This window comes from Filicampus tigris, chromosome 1 (genome assembly GCF_054856515.1).
Source record: "Filicampus tigris isolate MCC_2025a chromosome 1, RoL_Ftig_1.0, whole genome shotgun sequence".
NCBI lineage: Eukaryota > Metazoa > Chordata > Actinopteri > Syngnathiformes > Syngnathidae > Filicampus > Filicampus tigris.
The window spans coordinates 31,468,216-31,487,076 of NC_141217.1; the positions used below are offsets into that span (position 1 = coordinate 31,468,216).

General features: G+C 41.9%; 2 protein-coding genes across 3 annotated transcripts in view; both read left to right on the forward strand.

Moving 5' to 3' along the window:
- pkig (protein kinase (cAMP-dependent, catalytic) inhibitor gamma) overlaps nucleotides 1-15,100 on the forward strand; it is a 30,531-nt gene extending 15,431 nt beyond the window's left edge. For both annotated transcript variants that reach the window (XM_086032307.1, XM_086032316.1), the window contains exons 2-3: nucleotides 11,547-11,728; nucleotides 14,533-15,100. In XM_086032307.1, the coding sequence (XP_085888433.1) occupies nucleotides 11,575-11,728; nucleotides 14,533-14,612 (234 nt within the window). In that variant the 5' untranslated portion in view covers nucleotides 11,547-11,574 and the 3' untranslated portion in view covers nucleotides 14,613-15,100. The remainder of the gene's footprint in view (nucleotides 1-11,546; nucleotides 11,729-14,532) is intronic.
- A 1,365-nt stretch (nucleotides 15,101-16,465) lies between these two features.
- ccn5 (cellular communication network factor 5) overlaps nucleotides 16,466-18,861 on the forward strand; it is a 42,911-nt gene continuing 40,515 nt past the window's right edge. The window contains exon 1 of the mRNA XM_086032412.1: nucleotides 16,466-16,708. The gene's annotated coding sequence lies outside the window, so the exon portion shown is untranslated. The remainder of the gene's footprint in view (nucleotides 16,709-18,861) is intronic.

Here is an 18,861-nt window from a genome sequence, read left to right on the forward strand (position 1 = left end):
TAAGTTAAATTGACTGGCATTTTGAGTTCAAAGAAAGAAAAATTAAGTTTAAATAAAAGGCATTCAAAATACTTCATTTTTCATTTATTTTTTTATTTTACAAAGAAATTGTACTCGTAAAATCGGGTTTGAGAGAAAATAATCAGGATTTTCTAGTTAGGCAATTGTCCTCATTCTGAGGGACACCGGGAGCCGGTGAAGTGATTTCAAGATGGGGGCGATATGGTCAAATTGCGCACCCTCATCAGGATCTTGTGGCAGAGCGAAATGGGATTGAGAAGGTGATTTATAGTTGTGAATAGTTGCTTGGAGCTACCAGAGCTGTTGTTGATGATGATGAAGTAATACCTGGACCGTGCATCCCTCATAGCTTCTGCATATGCCGTCTTACCTTCTCCCATATGCATTTTTGTGAACAGTTAGTCCAGAGATCTTGAAAGTCACGCCCAGCTTGCCGTCATCTTTCGCAGCTCGTAGGTGTACCAGAGTGCTGAGCGTGAGAAAGAGACTAACCGAGATTTTAAAGGGGGCATGGTAGTCCAAGAGACTACTCAAGGACTGGTTTTATGAGTCCACTGTGTCAGAAACGGTGAGAAAGTCAGTGGAGCCGGAGGACATCCATATTGATGGCTTTTCAGTCTCTGAAATGGATCTGTTGCTTGGATTTGTTGTAAGGGGAGAAGAAAGGCAGCTCATTGGACACCACCTTGTGATCTGAGACGGCAAGATCATAAACCTGTAAGTTGCTGACGGGGGCGGGGTTAGGCTTTTTTTTTTTTCACTTTTTTTTTTCATTCAGTGTGAACAGTACAATTTCGATTTTTATTTGTATTTTTTTTTTCCCAAATCCGATCTGGGCATCTTTAATACGTGGGTATAAATTGGATATGTATACGATGCGTCTGCAGTATGAACACTCATCCGCACATATCTGAGCTATACGTCATCAAAAGCCCAGTATTCTAGGAGAGAGTGCTCGGGAGACAACTGATATCGTCCATGAATCTACAGTTGTTTTGAGTTACAGTTGTTGTCGTAATATTTGACTTTAATTTAATTCCACTTGAAACATGAAGCAGAAAGTGGATATTTGTGGTGATAGTATGACATAATTCAGCCACACTGACGCTTCATTTATTATGCGTGACAATGACGTGACGTCACCTTTAGTAAACCTCTCCATTAAATGGCGGGATCGAGGAGCGTCGCCTCATGTCCCCAAACTCCTCCCGCCTCGCTACTCTGGCGATTGTGGGATGATAAAATGAGCCCTTACCCATGATTTGTTTGCGAGTGACTGTGTGAACATGTTTATTTGGATTTTTGATGGCTGTTATAAGGATCTCCCTGTAGACAGGCTGCTTGATCGAAAGTTGGAATTTTAGTTTAGGTTTGAAATCTATCTTTTGTGGCACCAATACCGGACCTTTTTTGGCAAATCTCATTTGTCAAAGTGCATGTTGTGATAGGTTGACACAGAATAGTACTCTCTTATTTGGGAAGAGAGCCAGCAATTGTTTGTTTTTTGATATTCAGTCATCAAATTGGTATTCTACTGATGAAACATCAGAGCAACGCTTTGAAGAATAGTGACAATTAAGTACTGTAGCAGCCTGACAGTAATAGTAAATAATAATTTACTAGTAATGTTGTGACATCGTCTACATAACGTCCGCATGTCACCACGTGTCTTTGTTCACCTAGCAGCGAGCGACTCGAGTTTGAGCGTTTGAGTTTGAGTAATCAAAGCCTTCCCCGTGGACCAGCAAAGAGTTGGTGCGAGAGTAGCACAAATTTAAAGCACTGATGGTCATTTTGGCTGTCGTCGCAGCCCAATGCGACAGACACAACCTCAAGGCCTAGTTAAGGAGCCGCTTGGGACTGTCACGCACATACTAAACAGACTCATACAAACCAGGGGATTCCCAGAAGCCTGAGAGGCCTTGCAGGGATGGAGTAAACATAGGAACATTTTGACCGTAAAAGCTCATGAAGCAAGGATTTCCTTTTGGTTCCATGAAACCCCACCCTCCATCTATAGGCATCATATTTTCCCAAAGTTTTTTTCCCCTAGTTTTTGTCATAATTATATGATAGCTCAACACGACCTCGATCTTCCCTTTGGGATTCTCACCACAGAGAGGCATGTTTCCAACTGTCGTGATGTTTGTGGCTGTTTTTATGCAGGATGCTCTTCTTGACGTAACCGCTCCTGTTTATCTGGGCTTGAGGGTGGCACTGGGGATCTCAAGTGGCCGGGGGGTGTTGTACATTGAGCGTCACACTCGCAGTGAATTTTTTGCCCATGCTGAAATAGCTTGAGTTGCGTTAATTTTCAAGCAAAAATTGGTCCAATTAATTTGTAGACCCCGTTCCAAGTTGGAAACAAAGGTAACGTCATCGGAACGCGCGCGCATTGTCGGTGCAGAATGGCGGTGTTAGGGAACGCATACACAAGCGGACCAACTGTAAAGTTGATCGGCCGATTTTCGTGAAAAATACGTGATCGGAATATTCGATCAAAGCCTTTCATTGCCGATGAAAACATAGAACATTGAAAATATATATAGATTTTTGTCAAAATTACGGCAATAATATGGCTTTTTTTTTTTCAGATAATATTGCATAATAGCAGTCACCATAAATAAATAGAAAAATATACAGGTATTCCGTGTGATCGGAATTGGTATCGGCTGATCTCACTTATGCATGATCGGTGTCATAAAACCTGATCGGAACATCCCTAGTGTGTATATATGTGATATGTGGTCATGTACACACCTTTTTAGTTTGGCTTTCAACAACTTTTAAATAATTTATCTTTTCTTTTGATTGAAGATAATTCTATGTTTTGCTTTGAATGTTTTAAAGCACTTTGAGTTGCATTTTTATGTATGAAAAGTGCTATATAAATAAAATGTGATTGATTGATTGAAAAAAATGTGATGTACAGACCATAAAACATCACAATTTCGATTTGGAATTTTGTGTTTTGAGAGCTAAAGTTTTGCCCCCGTCTGCCTGTTGTTTGTCTGGCTACCATATTCCCACACTACCGCTGGCATCAGACCTGTTTTCTGAAGCTGAGCCATGACTGGTTGTTATCTGAGCCCTGAGCAACCGTGATGTCATTTTCAGTCGACAGAAGTGACAAAATGGCCGCCCCCTGAGATGGCTAAAAATGGGTGGATTTTGCTGCTTAACTCATATTCCACAAACGCAAAATTAATCCGAATGCCTTGTTTCAACTAGTGGGCCTGCATAGAAGATATTCGTGGAAAAAAATGTTTGGGTTGACTACCTCTTTAAATATACTTTTTAGGGAGGAAATGTTTTCTGGTTTTTGATGAACACTCTTAAGCCTATGCACGATTGTATTTCAATTTAATGTTAGTCATGATGGTGATATTTGGGGAGCAAAATATCTTTTTAGGTGGTGTCACAAGTCCTAGAACCACTGCCGTAGACCAAAGTCTGAAAAGCAGTGTCATTGTAAATTGAATTTGTTTTGGCAACTTGCATTTTAATGGACGATATTCTAAGGAATGTAATAGCTTTGTCCATATTCCCTCATTTCAACCATACTGAGCAAAACTTCGAGCAAGAGTAGTGCTAGTAATATTCTTCTTTCTTTTTGGCGAAAAATCATGTTGCCTGCATGTACGGTATAACTAATGTATTTGCACTTTATCTCTTGTTGTGCGCTGTGCAAAAGACGATCATGGTCAGGAGCCGGATCAATTTTGGATTCTGCTGTATCTTTCCGAAGTAGCAGCCTTTCGTTTAATGCTTCAATTCACTCAAGTCATTTCCACAGAAGCTGATGCTAATGGCTTCGGTCAGGCTTTTTACCGTCTGTTCCTGAGCTGTTCATTATGCCTTCCTGCGGGTGAGCTCACTACGCTCATTTAGGACTGCAGTAGAGCTTGGCTGGAATTAAACATCTCACTTTTGTACCTCAAGGAGGTTAAAACAAATGTTATCCGCTGTATTGTGATCCTACACATCTAAAAGACAAGGCGCAGACTTAATTTGAGCGAGACTGATTGTAAGCTCCTTCTTGAATTCCAGATTTTTGTGCCTGCCTTTAGGAAACGGGTACCGTCACTAGCTTACCGGGTTAGCTGTTTGTTAATTTTCACCTCAGCAAGGGATGTCGGGCCGTCACAGTCAGCCACAACTGAGAAGGATCGGGTGCAAATATATGCAGCACGTCTGAATGGGAAGGACTTTAAATTATTTATCAGAGGAAGACCAGCAAGCAGCAACCATTCCAACAAGGAAATACAGCTCCCTTGTATTTGAACTGGCCTCGTTATCAGTCGAGCAGCTGCTACATCATGTGAATAGCCGGTGCCCACACCACATTTACTAAGTGTGGCTTGAGAGGAGAAAGGACTGCCACACAGCAAGTACTATGGGGTCGTCAATTTGTCGTTGGTGGGACTGAAGTACACCTCCTTTTACTGCAGGAAGAGGTTGTTTTCTTTTTTTCTTTTGAATGTAATGTTTAACTACGGCAGCGGAGATCACAAAGGAGACTGGATGCACTTTAGTGCCCTGGTGGTATATGGCTTGAAACTGCATGAAGGTTAATACAAGTTGAATGTACTATCATTTTAATGGTCTTTATTATTCATTTGTCACCTTAAAGATTTCAAGCTGTAAGCTACTGATGGTCATATAAGAACAGCTGCTTGCTGGTGCGATTATGCCGCGATTTACGTATGATCCGATTAGTTGACTAATCGTGACTACAATTGGTGATGAGTCCAGTAGCAAAATAATCGTTTGTGGCTAATTGCGTATTGCTTTTGTGGTTGACTGCAGCACCACACTAGTACACAATTATTGGATTAAAAATCGGGAACTGAGAGTCAAATCTAATCGGGGCTTGAGTGAATTGTTACATCCCTATTGTTGCAGCTAGCCTGTGTTGTCTTCGCGATGTTGCACACACACAAACACAAACGGATACCCAAGGCGGAAAAATTCCTCAAGCTTTTTGTTTTTTTAAATTCAAGGCACTCAAATTACTTGAACTCATTTCACCCCTAAGTTTACTGTTACTCCCAATTGAAGTTTACTCAAAAGCTAAACACAAAAAAAGGCAATTCCATTTTATGTATTGACTAGAACAGCCAAACAACTGTCCACAACAAGGCCCCACAAATGTAATGCTAATGCCAATGAGCATCTATGTTGCTATGCTGTTGATCACAAATGGTTCAGCAACATGTAGGTAGACACAGTACTGTCAAATACTATTTGTCCTTTGTGTAAGCCAACTAATATTAGTGCCGTACTGATGATCTGAGATTACTTCAGATCTTATTTATTGCAGTGCAATCAATCAATTGATCTTTATTTATATAGCACTTTTCAACGAAGAAATGCGACTTTGCGCTTTACATGAGTTAAAAACAACCCTCCAACCCACCCCACACCAAACTAACCCCGGAAAATCAAGACCCGCAGAGACACACACACACACGCACACACACTGACGAAAGAAACATGCTTTCTAGGCAGCGTAGAGGCAAGGACTGCCTAGAAGTGGGATTCATAACACTGCAATGAACAGTATTGTATATCAGTCTGTCTGTCTTATATTGCCCCTCGGTGGCCAAGTTGGGCACATTAGAAGAAGTAACTTTTAAATGAATTGGTCTGACAAAAACGGTTTCATTATTTTTAATTTTATTTACTTACATCATTACTGTGTTTTTATAAAGTACAATATTATGGAGTGTTAATTTTTTTTAGGGTTCGGTTAACATTTTTGAGGGTTATTTTTTGGTCATTTCCCAAGGTGAGCAAAGTCCGTCAGTCCGTCACTGATGGATGTCTGTTTTGCTGACTTGTGGGAGGACACTTTTTAAAATATGGTGCACTAAGCCTTGACGCTCACCAATTTACTCGCAAGCAGAGTAATCGTCAAGTAATCGGACTGAATGACGGACTGACCAAATGACGATTACAATTCAGTTCTTCACAAAAAATGGCAGACTCACGACTGACGGACGGGTACCTAGGCCGCTGACGGATTATGAATGACGGACCAGCAAAATGTTGTAAAATGCCCACTGCTGGTAATTTCCTCATCGCGGTTGTCGTTCTGCAGGACATTGACTGTTTCCAATGTTTTAGTTTTCTCCCATAATTCTTCCTTGTAGCGGCCCTCAAGCACTGGCATCATTTCCACACTGCAGTGACTCACCGTCGCTTTCCCAATTTCCTGAAAACCCCCCCCCCCAAGCCAATAAAGACTACTGATAGCTTGTTTAGGAGCTTATAAAAACAAACGTTAATCATTTTTAATAAGTGATCATATAGAAACTTTAAAATGGATCAAATCCTTGGAATTTCAGCCTCTCAACAGTAAATGTTCTCAGATTTCTGTAGTCTTCCATCAAAGCAGCAATCGGCAAGATTCGACCTTAATAAAAAATGTTCACAACTCTTTCGATGAAACATTGATTTAAAAGTAGTTAAATGGGGCTTTGCCATGCCCTGGGGGGGGTCTGTATCATTTTTACTGGCACTAAGCGACTTTGAGGAGGATGGGATCAACCCTGGCACACCAAAAAATGACAAATGTCCTAAATTGCTTTACGCCAGGGGTTCCCATTACGTCGATCGCAAAGGCATCGTGGGTAGATCGCCAGCCTATCATCCGTCCTCACTACTACGTATTGCTACGTTCACACTAACTGCGTTGGGAGCGTTTCTGGCGGTGCGTTTCAATTGGAGTCAATGTAGTTCGCGCGGGCGGGCGCCGTTGCGTGCCGGGTGGCGCGAATGATGCATTTGAAGCAATGGGACGCGGAGCGAAGCACCGGAAATCTGCCCATTCGCTCCATTAGGCGCGTATAAACAAGTCAACTTTTTTGCCATTCCGCCTCACGGCAGCCAGTCAGCATCGGGCATACTACGTCACACACAGCCACACAACGTCCTGTTCACTCGGCGGCTTTTTTTTTTTAACAGTTCTTGAACTTTACCAAGACAGCAATATTGATAGCATTAGCATAGTGTGTAAAAAAGTTGACTTGTTTTATACGCGCCAAATGGAGCGAATGGGCGGATTGTTGTTGCTGCAAATCTGCTTGAAGCTTGCTATCAGCAGCTACTGTCCGGACTATGCGTCCCTGGCTGATTCCATACAGTGCAAGTTATCAGAGTAATGTAATTACAAAACATTTTTTTGTTGTATTGTGCTATATAGGTTGATGCAGTCATGCATGGTACACCAGCATATACGGTACATTTAAAAATAATTATTATATTTATAAATAATGTGTTCCGCATTTTTAGTAGATGGTAGATCATTTTGACTCGGTCATGTCATAAGTAGCTCTCAGGCTTTTCATTTTTTTTCAAATGTTAGGCTAACAGTGGGTCTGAAAATGTCTGGCAGTGAATGAGGTAATTGATAGTTGCAGCCCTAATGTAATCTAATCAGTGATCATTATGCATATCTATATAAAGTGATTTTTTTTTTTTTTCCAAAGAAGGGATGTGCTGGCAAATGGTACAAACGCATACTTAAAGGGGGCTACCATTTTGCCACTTGCTGTCGACGGATGACGGCCGTCACCTGTTTTCTGCATTTGGTCATGTGACGTTCACAAGCTGAGTAGGAACTGTTATGTCATTTTCAGTCCACAGGAAGTGGCAAAATGGCCGCCCCATGAGATGGAAAAAAAACTGGTGGATCCTATACCACAAAACGCAAAATTCATCAGAATATTGTGTTTAGGGTGTAAAGAAAACTGACTTGACTTGACTTTGACTTGACTTCCATTGAAACCTGCTAATGATCTCATGGTAACATTAGATCCACATGAGCAGGCAAGGCGACTAATTGACCACACAGATGGCAATTAGGCGGCGACTCCCATAAGCCAAGTAGGACCTGAGCCAGTCGAGTAGAAAAGATGAGCGGCAGCGAGAGGTGAAACACCGCTTGTTTGTGTTGGCTTCGTCAAAGCTGTTGCCATAGATGAAACATCGTCCAGGAAAAACAAATGACTCTCGTGAGTCACGTGAGGACGATGTGAAAATCCTACTTCCCTTTCAGACAGGAAGTGCCAGTCAGCGTCTGATGAGTGGAACTGAAACCAGTATGTCTGAGGCTAGGTTCACACCGCAGGTCTTAATGCTCAATTCTGATTTTTTTTTTTTTTTTTTTTTTTAAATCCGATTTTTTTGTGTAAGCGACATATTACATTATAAATGCGACCTCTGTCTTGTCTGCTGTGTGAACACATGCGTCGTCAAAGTAGCCCGCCTGCGCAGAAGAAGAGACGACGTCACACCCATGTTGTGTTTGCGGAAGTAAATGTGGTCCAGCGTGTCGGGGTATTTATATAGTCAAGTGATTAGGCAGAAATAAACAGAGTATTTTGGGGAAATTATAAGTCAATAGTGTCACTCAAAAAAACTTTGTAGATTCGATCCCCTGCTGCCAGCAGTTTCCCTCTGCCTGCGCGGAGCACATTTTGGGCTCCGGATGACGTCAATGTCGGAAATATGCAACCTGGCCGTTCAGACCGCGAACGCATTGGAAAAGATCGGATACGTATCCGATCTAGGACCACATATGAAAGCGACCCAGGTCTCATTTGAAAAAATCGGAATTGAGCCGTTCAGACTGTCATAAAAAAATCAGATACAGGTCGCATATGGGCAAAAAAAAATCCGATCTGGGTCGCATTTGCCTGCGGTGTGAACCTAGCCTGAGTCTCCGTGTGGAATTTTGTCAGTCGGCTCCCCCTGCTGTGAACAAGCTTGTCCTTGCTATCCGTGAAGCTAACGCTAGCATTAGCAGCTGCTGTGCTGCTGGGCTGTCAATATGATAATTTTTGGACTGAGAAGATGAGAATAGAGAGATGCTGTGAGAAAGCTGAGTGCGAAACGCCCCCGCTCCTGCTGAGTGAGGGCTGATTCAACCATGCAACTTGCAATTCAACCATACAAGCTAGCCTGTAAATAAAGATGGATGCCATGAGGGATTACTAAATTACATAGCACAGGTGGGTCAAAGTACAGCCTGTGGGTCAAATGATATTGGTTGACAAGAGAGCACCCCCTGCTGGTAGGGTTCAAGTGTAGTTGATGTTAAGACAGTGATTCCCAATCATATCAAATTGTTATGTGTCCCATTATGATGAATCTTACAATCGATGCATCGGCACACCTTTAGTACTTCCACAGCAAAACTTGACTTTCTCCAAATAATGCGGCCTTCATGTCTGTGACCTCTGCTGGCTTGACATTGGCAGTTTCCTTTTTGGCACAGTACAGCAGAGAAAGAAAACAACTGCGCGATGGTTTCATGTTACAAAGGAAATGTGAACAAACGCGTCTGGGAACGGACTGACCCCGGGTCACTGTGTCGCAACCGCCGTCTGTCAGCTCTTTTTTCCCCCAATTTCTTGCCCGCGAGTCTCCGGAATGGCCGTCGCCTATTCATCATCGCTCAGCTGTCCAGTCATGGTTTGTTGCGTGTTTCATTGCAGTGACCAGCTGCGAAGCGGTCTGGGGTCACCCCTCCCTTTCGTTGCTCCAGGACATCTTCAGAGCGCGACGCCATGGGGCGAGCGTCTCGAGCTGCATCGCCACTTATCTCCGGGTAGTTGCTCGGGCCACTGCCCCCTCACATCTCCAAATGTGAGCTAATCATGCTAAGCGGCACACAGAAAGCAAGCTTTATGGTGGAGATTAGAATAACAGCTCTGTCATCTTTTCTGTTTTGTTTTCATCTCTGTCGTGTGGTCGCGCTTGACAGGATCCTGACCTACTTTAATAGAGCGCGAGAAGAGGAAAGAGAAATAGCATGGATTGCTCAGAGGGAGGCGCTTGTGGGCCTTTGAATGGTTTCAAGCGCTTTGACTTGGACTGGCCAAATTGATCAGGGTTGCTCACGGATGGATTCACCCCACCCAGAGTGTTTGGGATGTGCACGCAGAAGCCCTGTGAGATGTAGAGCAGCTTTTATGCTTTGGGATTTACTTTGCACGCCTCAGCGAGGCAATACTGTAATTGCCATGCAGGATTAGAAAATGACAATGAACACCTGTGTTTTTGATTTGTGTGTTAGAAATATCAGCTTTCCTCATCTTGTTCTTCTTAAAAGGGGAGTCAACCCAGAAATGTTCCTTCCAATAATGCAGCCCCACTAGCCTAAACTTGATTTTCTGATTAATATTGTGTTGTTGGAATACGAATTAAGCAGCAAAATCCACTTGTTTTTATCCATCTCAGGGGGCGGCCATTTTGTCACTTGCTGTCGACTGAAAATGACATCACAGTTTCTCAGGGCTCAGGTAACGACTGTCACGGCTCAGCTTCAGACAACAGGGGAGCTGTGATTAGTTGTTACCTGAGTCCTGAGCAACTGTGATGTCATTTTCAATCGACAGCTAGCGACAAAATGGCCGCCCCCAGAGATGAATAAAAACAGGTGGATTTTGCTGGGTAATTCATATTCCGCATACATTTTGTTTGGCGGAGTGTCTGCTCGCGCGGCGCCGGCGTGTGACGTAAAGATTCCGTTCTCGACACCGATTGGCTGTTGCCGATGAGGGACGGACTGGGATCACGTGGGGTCGTTTAAATATGCAGATTGGAATTCTGTGGCGGCTAGGCGATTCCCAGCTCTGTTAAATACACTTTTTCACCATGACGTCACACACACTCCCGGTTGGCAGAAGGTTTAGCGAGCGCCACAAGTTAACAAAGCTTTGCATTTCATTTAGCCAAGCTATTGCCATTGCGAAAACTAAGTGTCTTGAATGATGATTATTTTTTTGTCTTCTTCTTTACCACCATAGTCTGAATGTGTTAGTCAAAAGGATGGTAATCGAGGTAAATTTCAACAGGAAAGTTGATCCAAAAATAGATGTCGTGGAAATTCAGAAATGGTTAACAGTTAGAAACATGACAGGATTTCCCCCAAATGACATTTTTTTTTTTCAAAATACTGAGTGTGGTTGAATTGGCCCACTTCATCTTGTGGACCTCGATAGTTCCCCAAATGTGCGCTCCAAATTCTTTTTTAGTGACTGGAGAAGAAGTGAATGATTGTGATTGCGTTCTAAAAGAGAAGCGCAGCGCACCATGTTGGAATAGTGGTGTGTCAGTGAACGTTACAAACAAATGTTATATTTTTATTTTGTACTGATGCGACAAAATAAAGTGTGACGGACTGAGACAAATCCTTTCTGCTACACAAGCCAAAGTGGAGCAAGAAAAAGGTTGACTTTTGTTGTCACACGTTTTCGCCACCTTTGATCAAGTGAATACTGTATGCTCACATCTGATCACAGAAATTTCTCGCAATCACTAATCTTGATCAAATAAAATCATCCAGCCCTGCCTGGAAGTGTCCCTGGCACCAATCGTTTAAAAAAATGATCGAAAGAGCTATTGATCAGCGAGATCCTTGCGCAAGATGAGTATCGTCCAGTTTTAGATGTCGTGCCAACTGTAAATCAAATAGAACTATATTTGGAAACCTGTCCTTTCCTGTCCTTTCCTAGGTGTAATGAGAGCGCTGGTCATGGACAGATGATGGACGTGGAGACGTCGTACTCGGACTTCATCAACTGTGATCGTACCGGCCGCAGGAACGCGGTGCCCGACATCGCGGGTGAGGGCAAAGCGGAGGCCAGCACCAGTGACGTCACCAAAGACATGGCGGAGATGGGCTTGAAGGACGCAGGTCAGTGGCGCCGTCTCTCAAGCTGACGTATGACAAAACGTCAAGACCTACTGAGCGACGCACGCGACCGAATGAAACTACGCTATTCGGTCACATCGCGCGGTGTGTCTGCTTCTGCAACAACTTTTCTGCAGGTGCAACAATGAGGACAACTAATCGATTATCAAATTAATCGACAACTATTTCGATAACGCTGGTCAGCAGCACATTTGAATCGGAGATGGCTTTATGGTTCCCTAAATGTATTTTTAAAAATGTCCTGACTTTTTTCGAGCACATCAGGTTTTTGAGATATATATATATATTTTTTTTTAATTTGATATTTAAAAGCTTGCGCAATGTGGATTTTACCATGTGTTGTTATTTATAGTTATGACGTTTCAGAAAAATATCCTAATGTTAAACCTAACTCTTAATTCATAAATATTACTAAATATATTGCACATTATCATATTAATATTATTAATATCTGTTGTACTAGAAAAAGAAACTAGGGCAGATTCTGAATCATCACAAAAAAATCATCTAGAAATGTTTGCTTGGATCTTTGATTAAAAAATGTAGTAAAATTTTGTTGACGTGCAATCGATGAATCGTTTCGAGACCTTGTTTAAGTTAAAGGGATAATGTGTAAAATGTTTCGCTGAAGAAACTGTTGGTAGTCTTTCCGAGGCACTGTTCGGTGTGTGTGCTTCAAAATGCACATGCCTCCATTTTAGGTCGTTGCATTCTATTAGTTGGCCTCTAGATGGCAGTGAATTCTGCACATTGTCCTTTTAAAATTCTCCAGGTGCTCAGATTTCAGCCTCGCAACAGTAAATTATCTCAGATTTCTGTCATCTTCCATGAAATCAGTCTGATTATCTTTGTGTTGAATCAAAATAAGACATTTGCAATCGTCATGAAATTAAAAAAGAAAAGAAAAGACTTACATCATGATTTAGATGGGCGTGTCTTTACTACATGCATGATTCAATGCAGCTGCATAATTCGTGGCCAAGTGCTCGACTTTGCTGGTCTACGAACAACACCGTTTATCAATTGCCTGGTCAAACGAAACCAGTGAAGCGCACGTTTGATTGTTACGAAATAATTCACGCTCATAATACTTTGCAGCTTTGAAGGCAAGCTATTTAGCGTTACATTTGCTAAACTGACGCTTTATTATTATTTTTTTTGTCTCTTACAATGCCGCTCAGCGAGCTGTTTGTCTGTACTGTTCACTCCTGTGGCTTGCGCAGCTTTGCAGACTTAGGCCTGGTACACACGAGGATGTTTTTCCGTATCGTAAGACTATTTATCTGTGACAGAGACCTCGCATAAAGATTAAAAAAAAAAACAGGCAGTTTTCAGTTTTGGTCGTATTGTGTGTCGTGTGCTCAGAAAAGCTCAACACACAGCACCACACACATTAGGATTCTTTTCCACCACTGGTCTCGAAACAAGTCCTCCGAGTCCTCAAATCGAGAGTGGCATCACGGTAACATCAGAAGGCACATTCAGCAGGTGAGCGAGGGGTTGGCGAAGTGATTTGTAAAATGCTAGGAACACACTTAAGGAGGCTTGTGCAAATATTTGTCCACTTGTAATAATACCTGAGCGCTTCATTCTTCTGCTACCGTTTCATGATGCCTGAGTTACATATTCTGATGAGGATGCCAAAGGCACGTCAGTGATGTCAACTCACCTGTGCTAGGTACTGCAGGAAAAAAGTTCTGCCAACTGATTATCGACTGGTATTTTTTGTTCCACAAAAAGTGAATGTTGAATATTGTTCTGATTTATGAATCAGGGTTTGTTTATATTGATGTTATTATTCATAAAAAGAACCATCTTCTTCTGATAAGATAGATTGGTGTATAAAAAGAGAACTTGCTTGTTGTTTCACTGTGTTTATGCTAGAATATTACGAGAACTGACTCGTTATGATAGCAATGTTGTTGTTTTACATTCTGGAATCAGTAAAGCCGAGTTGGTTTTAAATAAAATCCAACTAAACGGCATTCTATTGTGTTTATTTGGAATTACCTTTAATCAGTAAAGGTTTACTTACAGAAAAGCTTCATGTTTCCAAGGCTCCAAAAGTATTTTTGTATTCGGTCGTAATTATCTGTTCTCTCCTCCGCTCTCGTGCATGCGTGCGTGTGTCTGGCTGATGATGCAAAACCATGCACTGCAAGGCACGGTGCCTTTTAAAGGAACAGTACAGTATTTTCTATAGATGGATTGATAGACAGTCAAATTGACTTTTTATCATACTATTTTAATTACTTATTTAACACAATAATAGATTTTAACCGTTTAAATTATTCATGCATTTTAATAGCTTTTAGGATTTCTCTTAATGTTTCTTTATGTGGGTTAAAATACAATGTGAAATGATATACAGGTAATAATGTGTTAATAATTTCACACATAAGTTGCTCCAGAGTATAAATCGCACCCCTGGCCAAACTATGAAAAAAAAACCCAAAAAAACGCAATTTATAGTCCGGAAAATACGATACATGATAACTGGGCCAGCATGATGTTGTCTCCCGAGACCCTTATTGAATTGAATGGAGTCAAATATCCATCTAGTGAATAAGGGGCGCAAGAACATCATTCTGAGGGTGTCCCAACACTGAACTGCATTTACCATCTTATGAGAAAATAAGAATATATCGGTAAAACTCTGACCGATTGTGATTATTTTGAACAGGATTAATATTAAGATTAATTGGTCGGGCCCTAACAGATGGCTCGTGCTCGTGTGCGCATGTTGCCCGTGACTGAATTCTGTCCGTCCCATTTCCCTCTGTCAGGCGAGCCCGAGGCGTCTCCAGCCCCCGAGGGCGAGGGCTCCACCAGTCAAGACGCCCAGGGAGGTGGCGGACCATCCTAAGCAAGAGGCGGCGGTACAGAGCAGATGGAGATGGAGACGCCGACGCCCTTGCTTGCTGACGGCTCGTTTGGAGGTTGGTCGGCACCAATTGGATTAGATGTTAAGACGGCAACTGCTGGGAAGCCCAACTGCCGTTTGAGACACTTCTCTTCTGCACTGGACTCCGTTTAGTCCCTTCATATTCCCCATGGGACGAGGAGACAGAGAGAAGTTCGATTTATGTGAAAACATTTGAACGGTCCAAACAATTTCCAGCCCAGTGATGGAGGAGGAACTCATAACCGCGTGTCCTTTTCTTTCTACATACGTGTGTGTGTGTTTGTAACCCTCTTGACCTGTTTCCTTATCCAGTGTTGCACCTTTTTTCCCAATATCCAAATTAGTCTCCATTCAACCGTCATGTATGGACTCTGTATTTATTGCTAACTGTTCAGTGATAACTTTGTGATAGCGATTTTTCTTTGTGTAATAAAAAAAACCCTTATGAATCCAGTGTTCTGTTGCTTTTTTTCATGCTTCCATGGGAGTCAATTAGCAGGTTCGTGCTGATCAGGGCAGATAAAAGCGGCCAAGCAGGATTCAGCACCTCTGTTGTAAATATTACTGAACTTTGTGTACATTAACCCACTAAGGCAGGGAGCGCATAACCGCATTTCAAAGACACTTTTACGTCTTTCTACCTTTAAAGCTGGGAGACCATATACGTCTTTTTTCTTTTTTAAAATCCAATTCTTGTTCTCTTAGCCAAATAAATGCATCAGAATATACACGTGACGGTGTTGTGACCCTTTGGAGGATGTCACAGATTTTTTTCGAGCCGTAATGCCGGACGGCAGACTATTGCAGGAGCTCTGAAATAAGCAATGGCAGTGATATAGACGACGGGCTTGCGGACTTTGAACCAGTCGAAAGTAATATATGGTTAAGATATATATTTGTAGACAATGACGATATGACGTCTTTGTAACAGAATAGAGGATGGTAATTGGTGGTGTTGAATTTCTGCGAGAACCTCAGGTTTAAGCGGGTGATTCTATAGTCGCCCTTAGGTTTTGGGGAGATGTTGAGCGAGACGCTTTAGGCCTTAAAACCCCTTGCCACTCCCCTGGTATTTTTACCTGAACACCTAAAAAGGTGCACCCAAAGTAAAACTGAAGCTGTACTTAAACCATTTGGAGTATCAGCATAGTTATGGTCTCTTTTTGAAGATAACACTTTGAATTTTTCTCCTCAACTGTCAGAATTTTTTAAGTGCGACTGGCACTGAATTATGGAAGTTTGAATGCATAAGAGAAGGCAGATTTTATGTCCGCCTATATTTTTTCTTTTCCAAGAATCTGCCTGGAAAATTTAGTATTAGGTGGTGGACTAAAGTAACACAACAACAGGATTACAGCTCAAAGGCTCCTCCAATTCCATTTCAAATTTGACAATAATACGCCAGAAAATGAGCATTTTACACAAGTTTTACTAAGTGGATGTCCAGGCGAACCAAAAGTGTGCCATTTGAATCCTATTGCAATCATGTTGCAACCATGTTCACATACGTAGGGGAAAAGGCTGCTATTGTGGAATGCTTCAACAATCATGAGTTCTAATGAAAAGTAAGACTTGGCGCTATCAGGTTCCATGTTTTTTTTGTGAAGAATTTCATTGGCCGTTTAATGCGTCAATCACCACCTTAGCAAGTTTGGTTGTGACTACAAACAAACGTGACGAATCATCCGTATGCAGGGGTGGTACTATTTACGCATAGAATATGTTCATTGGCTGTTGTTGAACTCTGACATGGGAAACATTAGTTTATTGGATCAAGTAAGCAATCAATCAAACTAAGGTCCAGCCTATGTTTTGAAAGCTCATGTGTCTAAATCCGTCGAAGGTAACTCAATCTACAATGGAAAATATGTACATATGTAATATGTATATGATAGCACCCTGTAACGGTTGCAGCAGCTAATAACGTGGCTTTATGGATGTCAGGCTTGTTGTGGACTAAACTATATTACTGGAATACTTTTACTGGACCCTTGTCGACGTAATGTGATCATTGATGATGGATTACGAAATTGTGTCGGACATTTGAGGATGAAATGGTGAGTTGCACATTTTTTGTATGTTAGCATTGTTTTGACTTAAATGCTCACCGAGCCTGCAGATATGATTGTATCTTATAATGTTTGGTATCATTCGAATCTGAGGAAACTCAGTTTTCTAACCACATATAACATGGAATGCTTTGAAGTTGTTCAGTATGTAGTGAATGTCCCGGGTGCACCCTTGGGTGGTTGGAGTGGCAACGGGTTGGGTTAAGTGGCGTAATGAAGCTCATGTTTACTTTTGGACCCTGCGCGGGCCCCTTGTGTTCCACCTTACAAAAGCACAAAGATGACACAGTAGTTTAGCGGCAAAGCTGTGGGAGCTTTTTCTTTTGGGAGTGAGGGTGGTTGGTGTAATTCAATTTCTTGTCAAGTTAAATGTGAAAGAATGAACACAGAGGATATATGATCACAACCTTATTAATTGCTATTAATGTTATTGTGCTATCTAAATAATTTGTGTGTTGTTCTATCTATCCAGCTTGTTGTAATAGACATAACAAATAAATGCTCTTCAGTTGGCTGCCAAAAGGTACAATCTGTTGCTAGTCAAACCACCGCTCCCTGAAAAATATCAGCTTTGTGTTCAATTAAACGAGCCCAGACTTCACCCTGAGAAACTACATTTGTGACTAAATTGAGACGAAAACATTATTTCAGTATTCACACTTTTGTTTTATACTTTTGTTTGCTGGTTAGCCGTGAGCTTCTTCTAATGTAAAGTAGGTAGTTTGGCTCAACAAAGGTTGGTTTCCAAAAGTAAATGTAATATTTACTTTCATAGATAAAAGCGCAAGTTTTAAAATAAATCGAACCTAACCCTAACTTAAGATACACGTCGACCGACGTGTTCGTAACGACATGTAGCGATTCCTAGTGATCTGTAATCTCTCCAACAAAAGATCTCACTGTTCCAGAGATCTTATGTTGGAAAGATACTGAACTAGGGTTGCCAACTCCCTGAAAAATAAATAAGGGACAACTCATCAGCAGGGCTGATCTGACTGCCTTCAACTAGGGATGGGCGTATCGATACCAAAATATCGAAATTCCGATCCAGAGTCCTCAATTTTAAATATCGTTTAAGACCGTTACCGTAAGATGTCATATAAAGGGAACTGTTGTTCATTAATTCCATCAACATTTTACAGATAATTTTTTACTCTGACGATATTACGGGACAAAGTGCGTCCCTTTACAACTCAATACGGGACGCGGACTTACGTTCCTAAAAACGGGACGATTCCGTTTTTCAAGGGATGGTTGGCAAGCCTATACAGAACAGACTCAGTACGCTTGTCTCTCTTGTCAATAGGTGCACCGCGTAATCACGACGCCATCCGATGCCATGTTTGGAGCTACGTTAAAAGAAGTGTTTTTGTCGATTCAAAAACATGTTAAAATGCAAGAAATTGGCGGGACTTTACAAGGATAAGTTGGATAGTGAAGCCAGAGATAGCCCGATATCTTGCAAAAATAGACATTATAAATGGTTTGGATCCATACAGAATTCCCAAAACTGAGTGGAGCTACAAACCGGTGAAATGGTGAAATGTTTTCATCTTACAGCCGAAAACCAAGCCACCCGACTTCGTTTTGACATGTCCAAAGCGAGGGTTCCCTCGGTCTTCCGCCAAGCAGGAAATCTACTCAGACAATTGTGAAATTTTCTTCCTTTGCAATCGTGGCAGCAACGTTTCATCATGTTTACATATTTCGGCGGCCTAAATCAAGCGAGAAACACAGCAAGGTCGTCTTGCGTGTAACAACAGTCGTCATGTCGAATCCAGCAGCATGGCGGCTACCCCGGTAGCGACGTCCGCGCTAACGAGCCTTTGCACGGGCCCTATTGTGGCACTCTAAATAGTATATCTGCTGCCAGTCGCCAGTCTCTTTAAATTCCTGGTGGGTTTAGCATACATTTGCAAACTGATGCAATGAAATAGTACAAAAAAAGCATTGAAGTGGATAGCTGGTAGCCAGCGCAACCATGCACGCCACCATCTAAGTTAGCATTAGCGACACAGTACACAGCTGTGCTTCATTAGCAAATAAGTCAAACCGAACCGTTTAAACGGTGTTCAAAAGCCATTCTACCCCTAGTGTGTCTGTGCGCATGAGTGCCAGAGAGTGGTGCCAACTCGCACCCC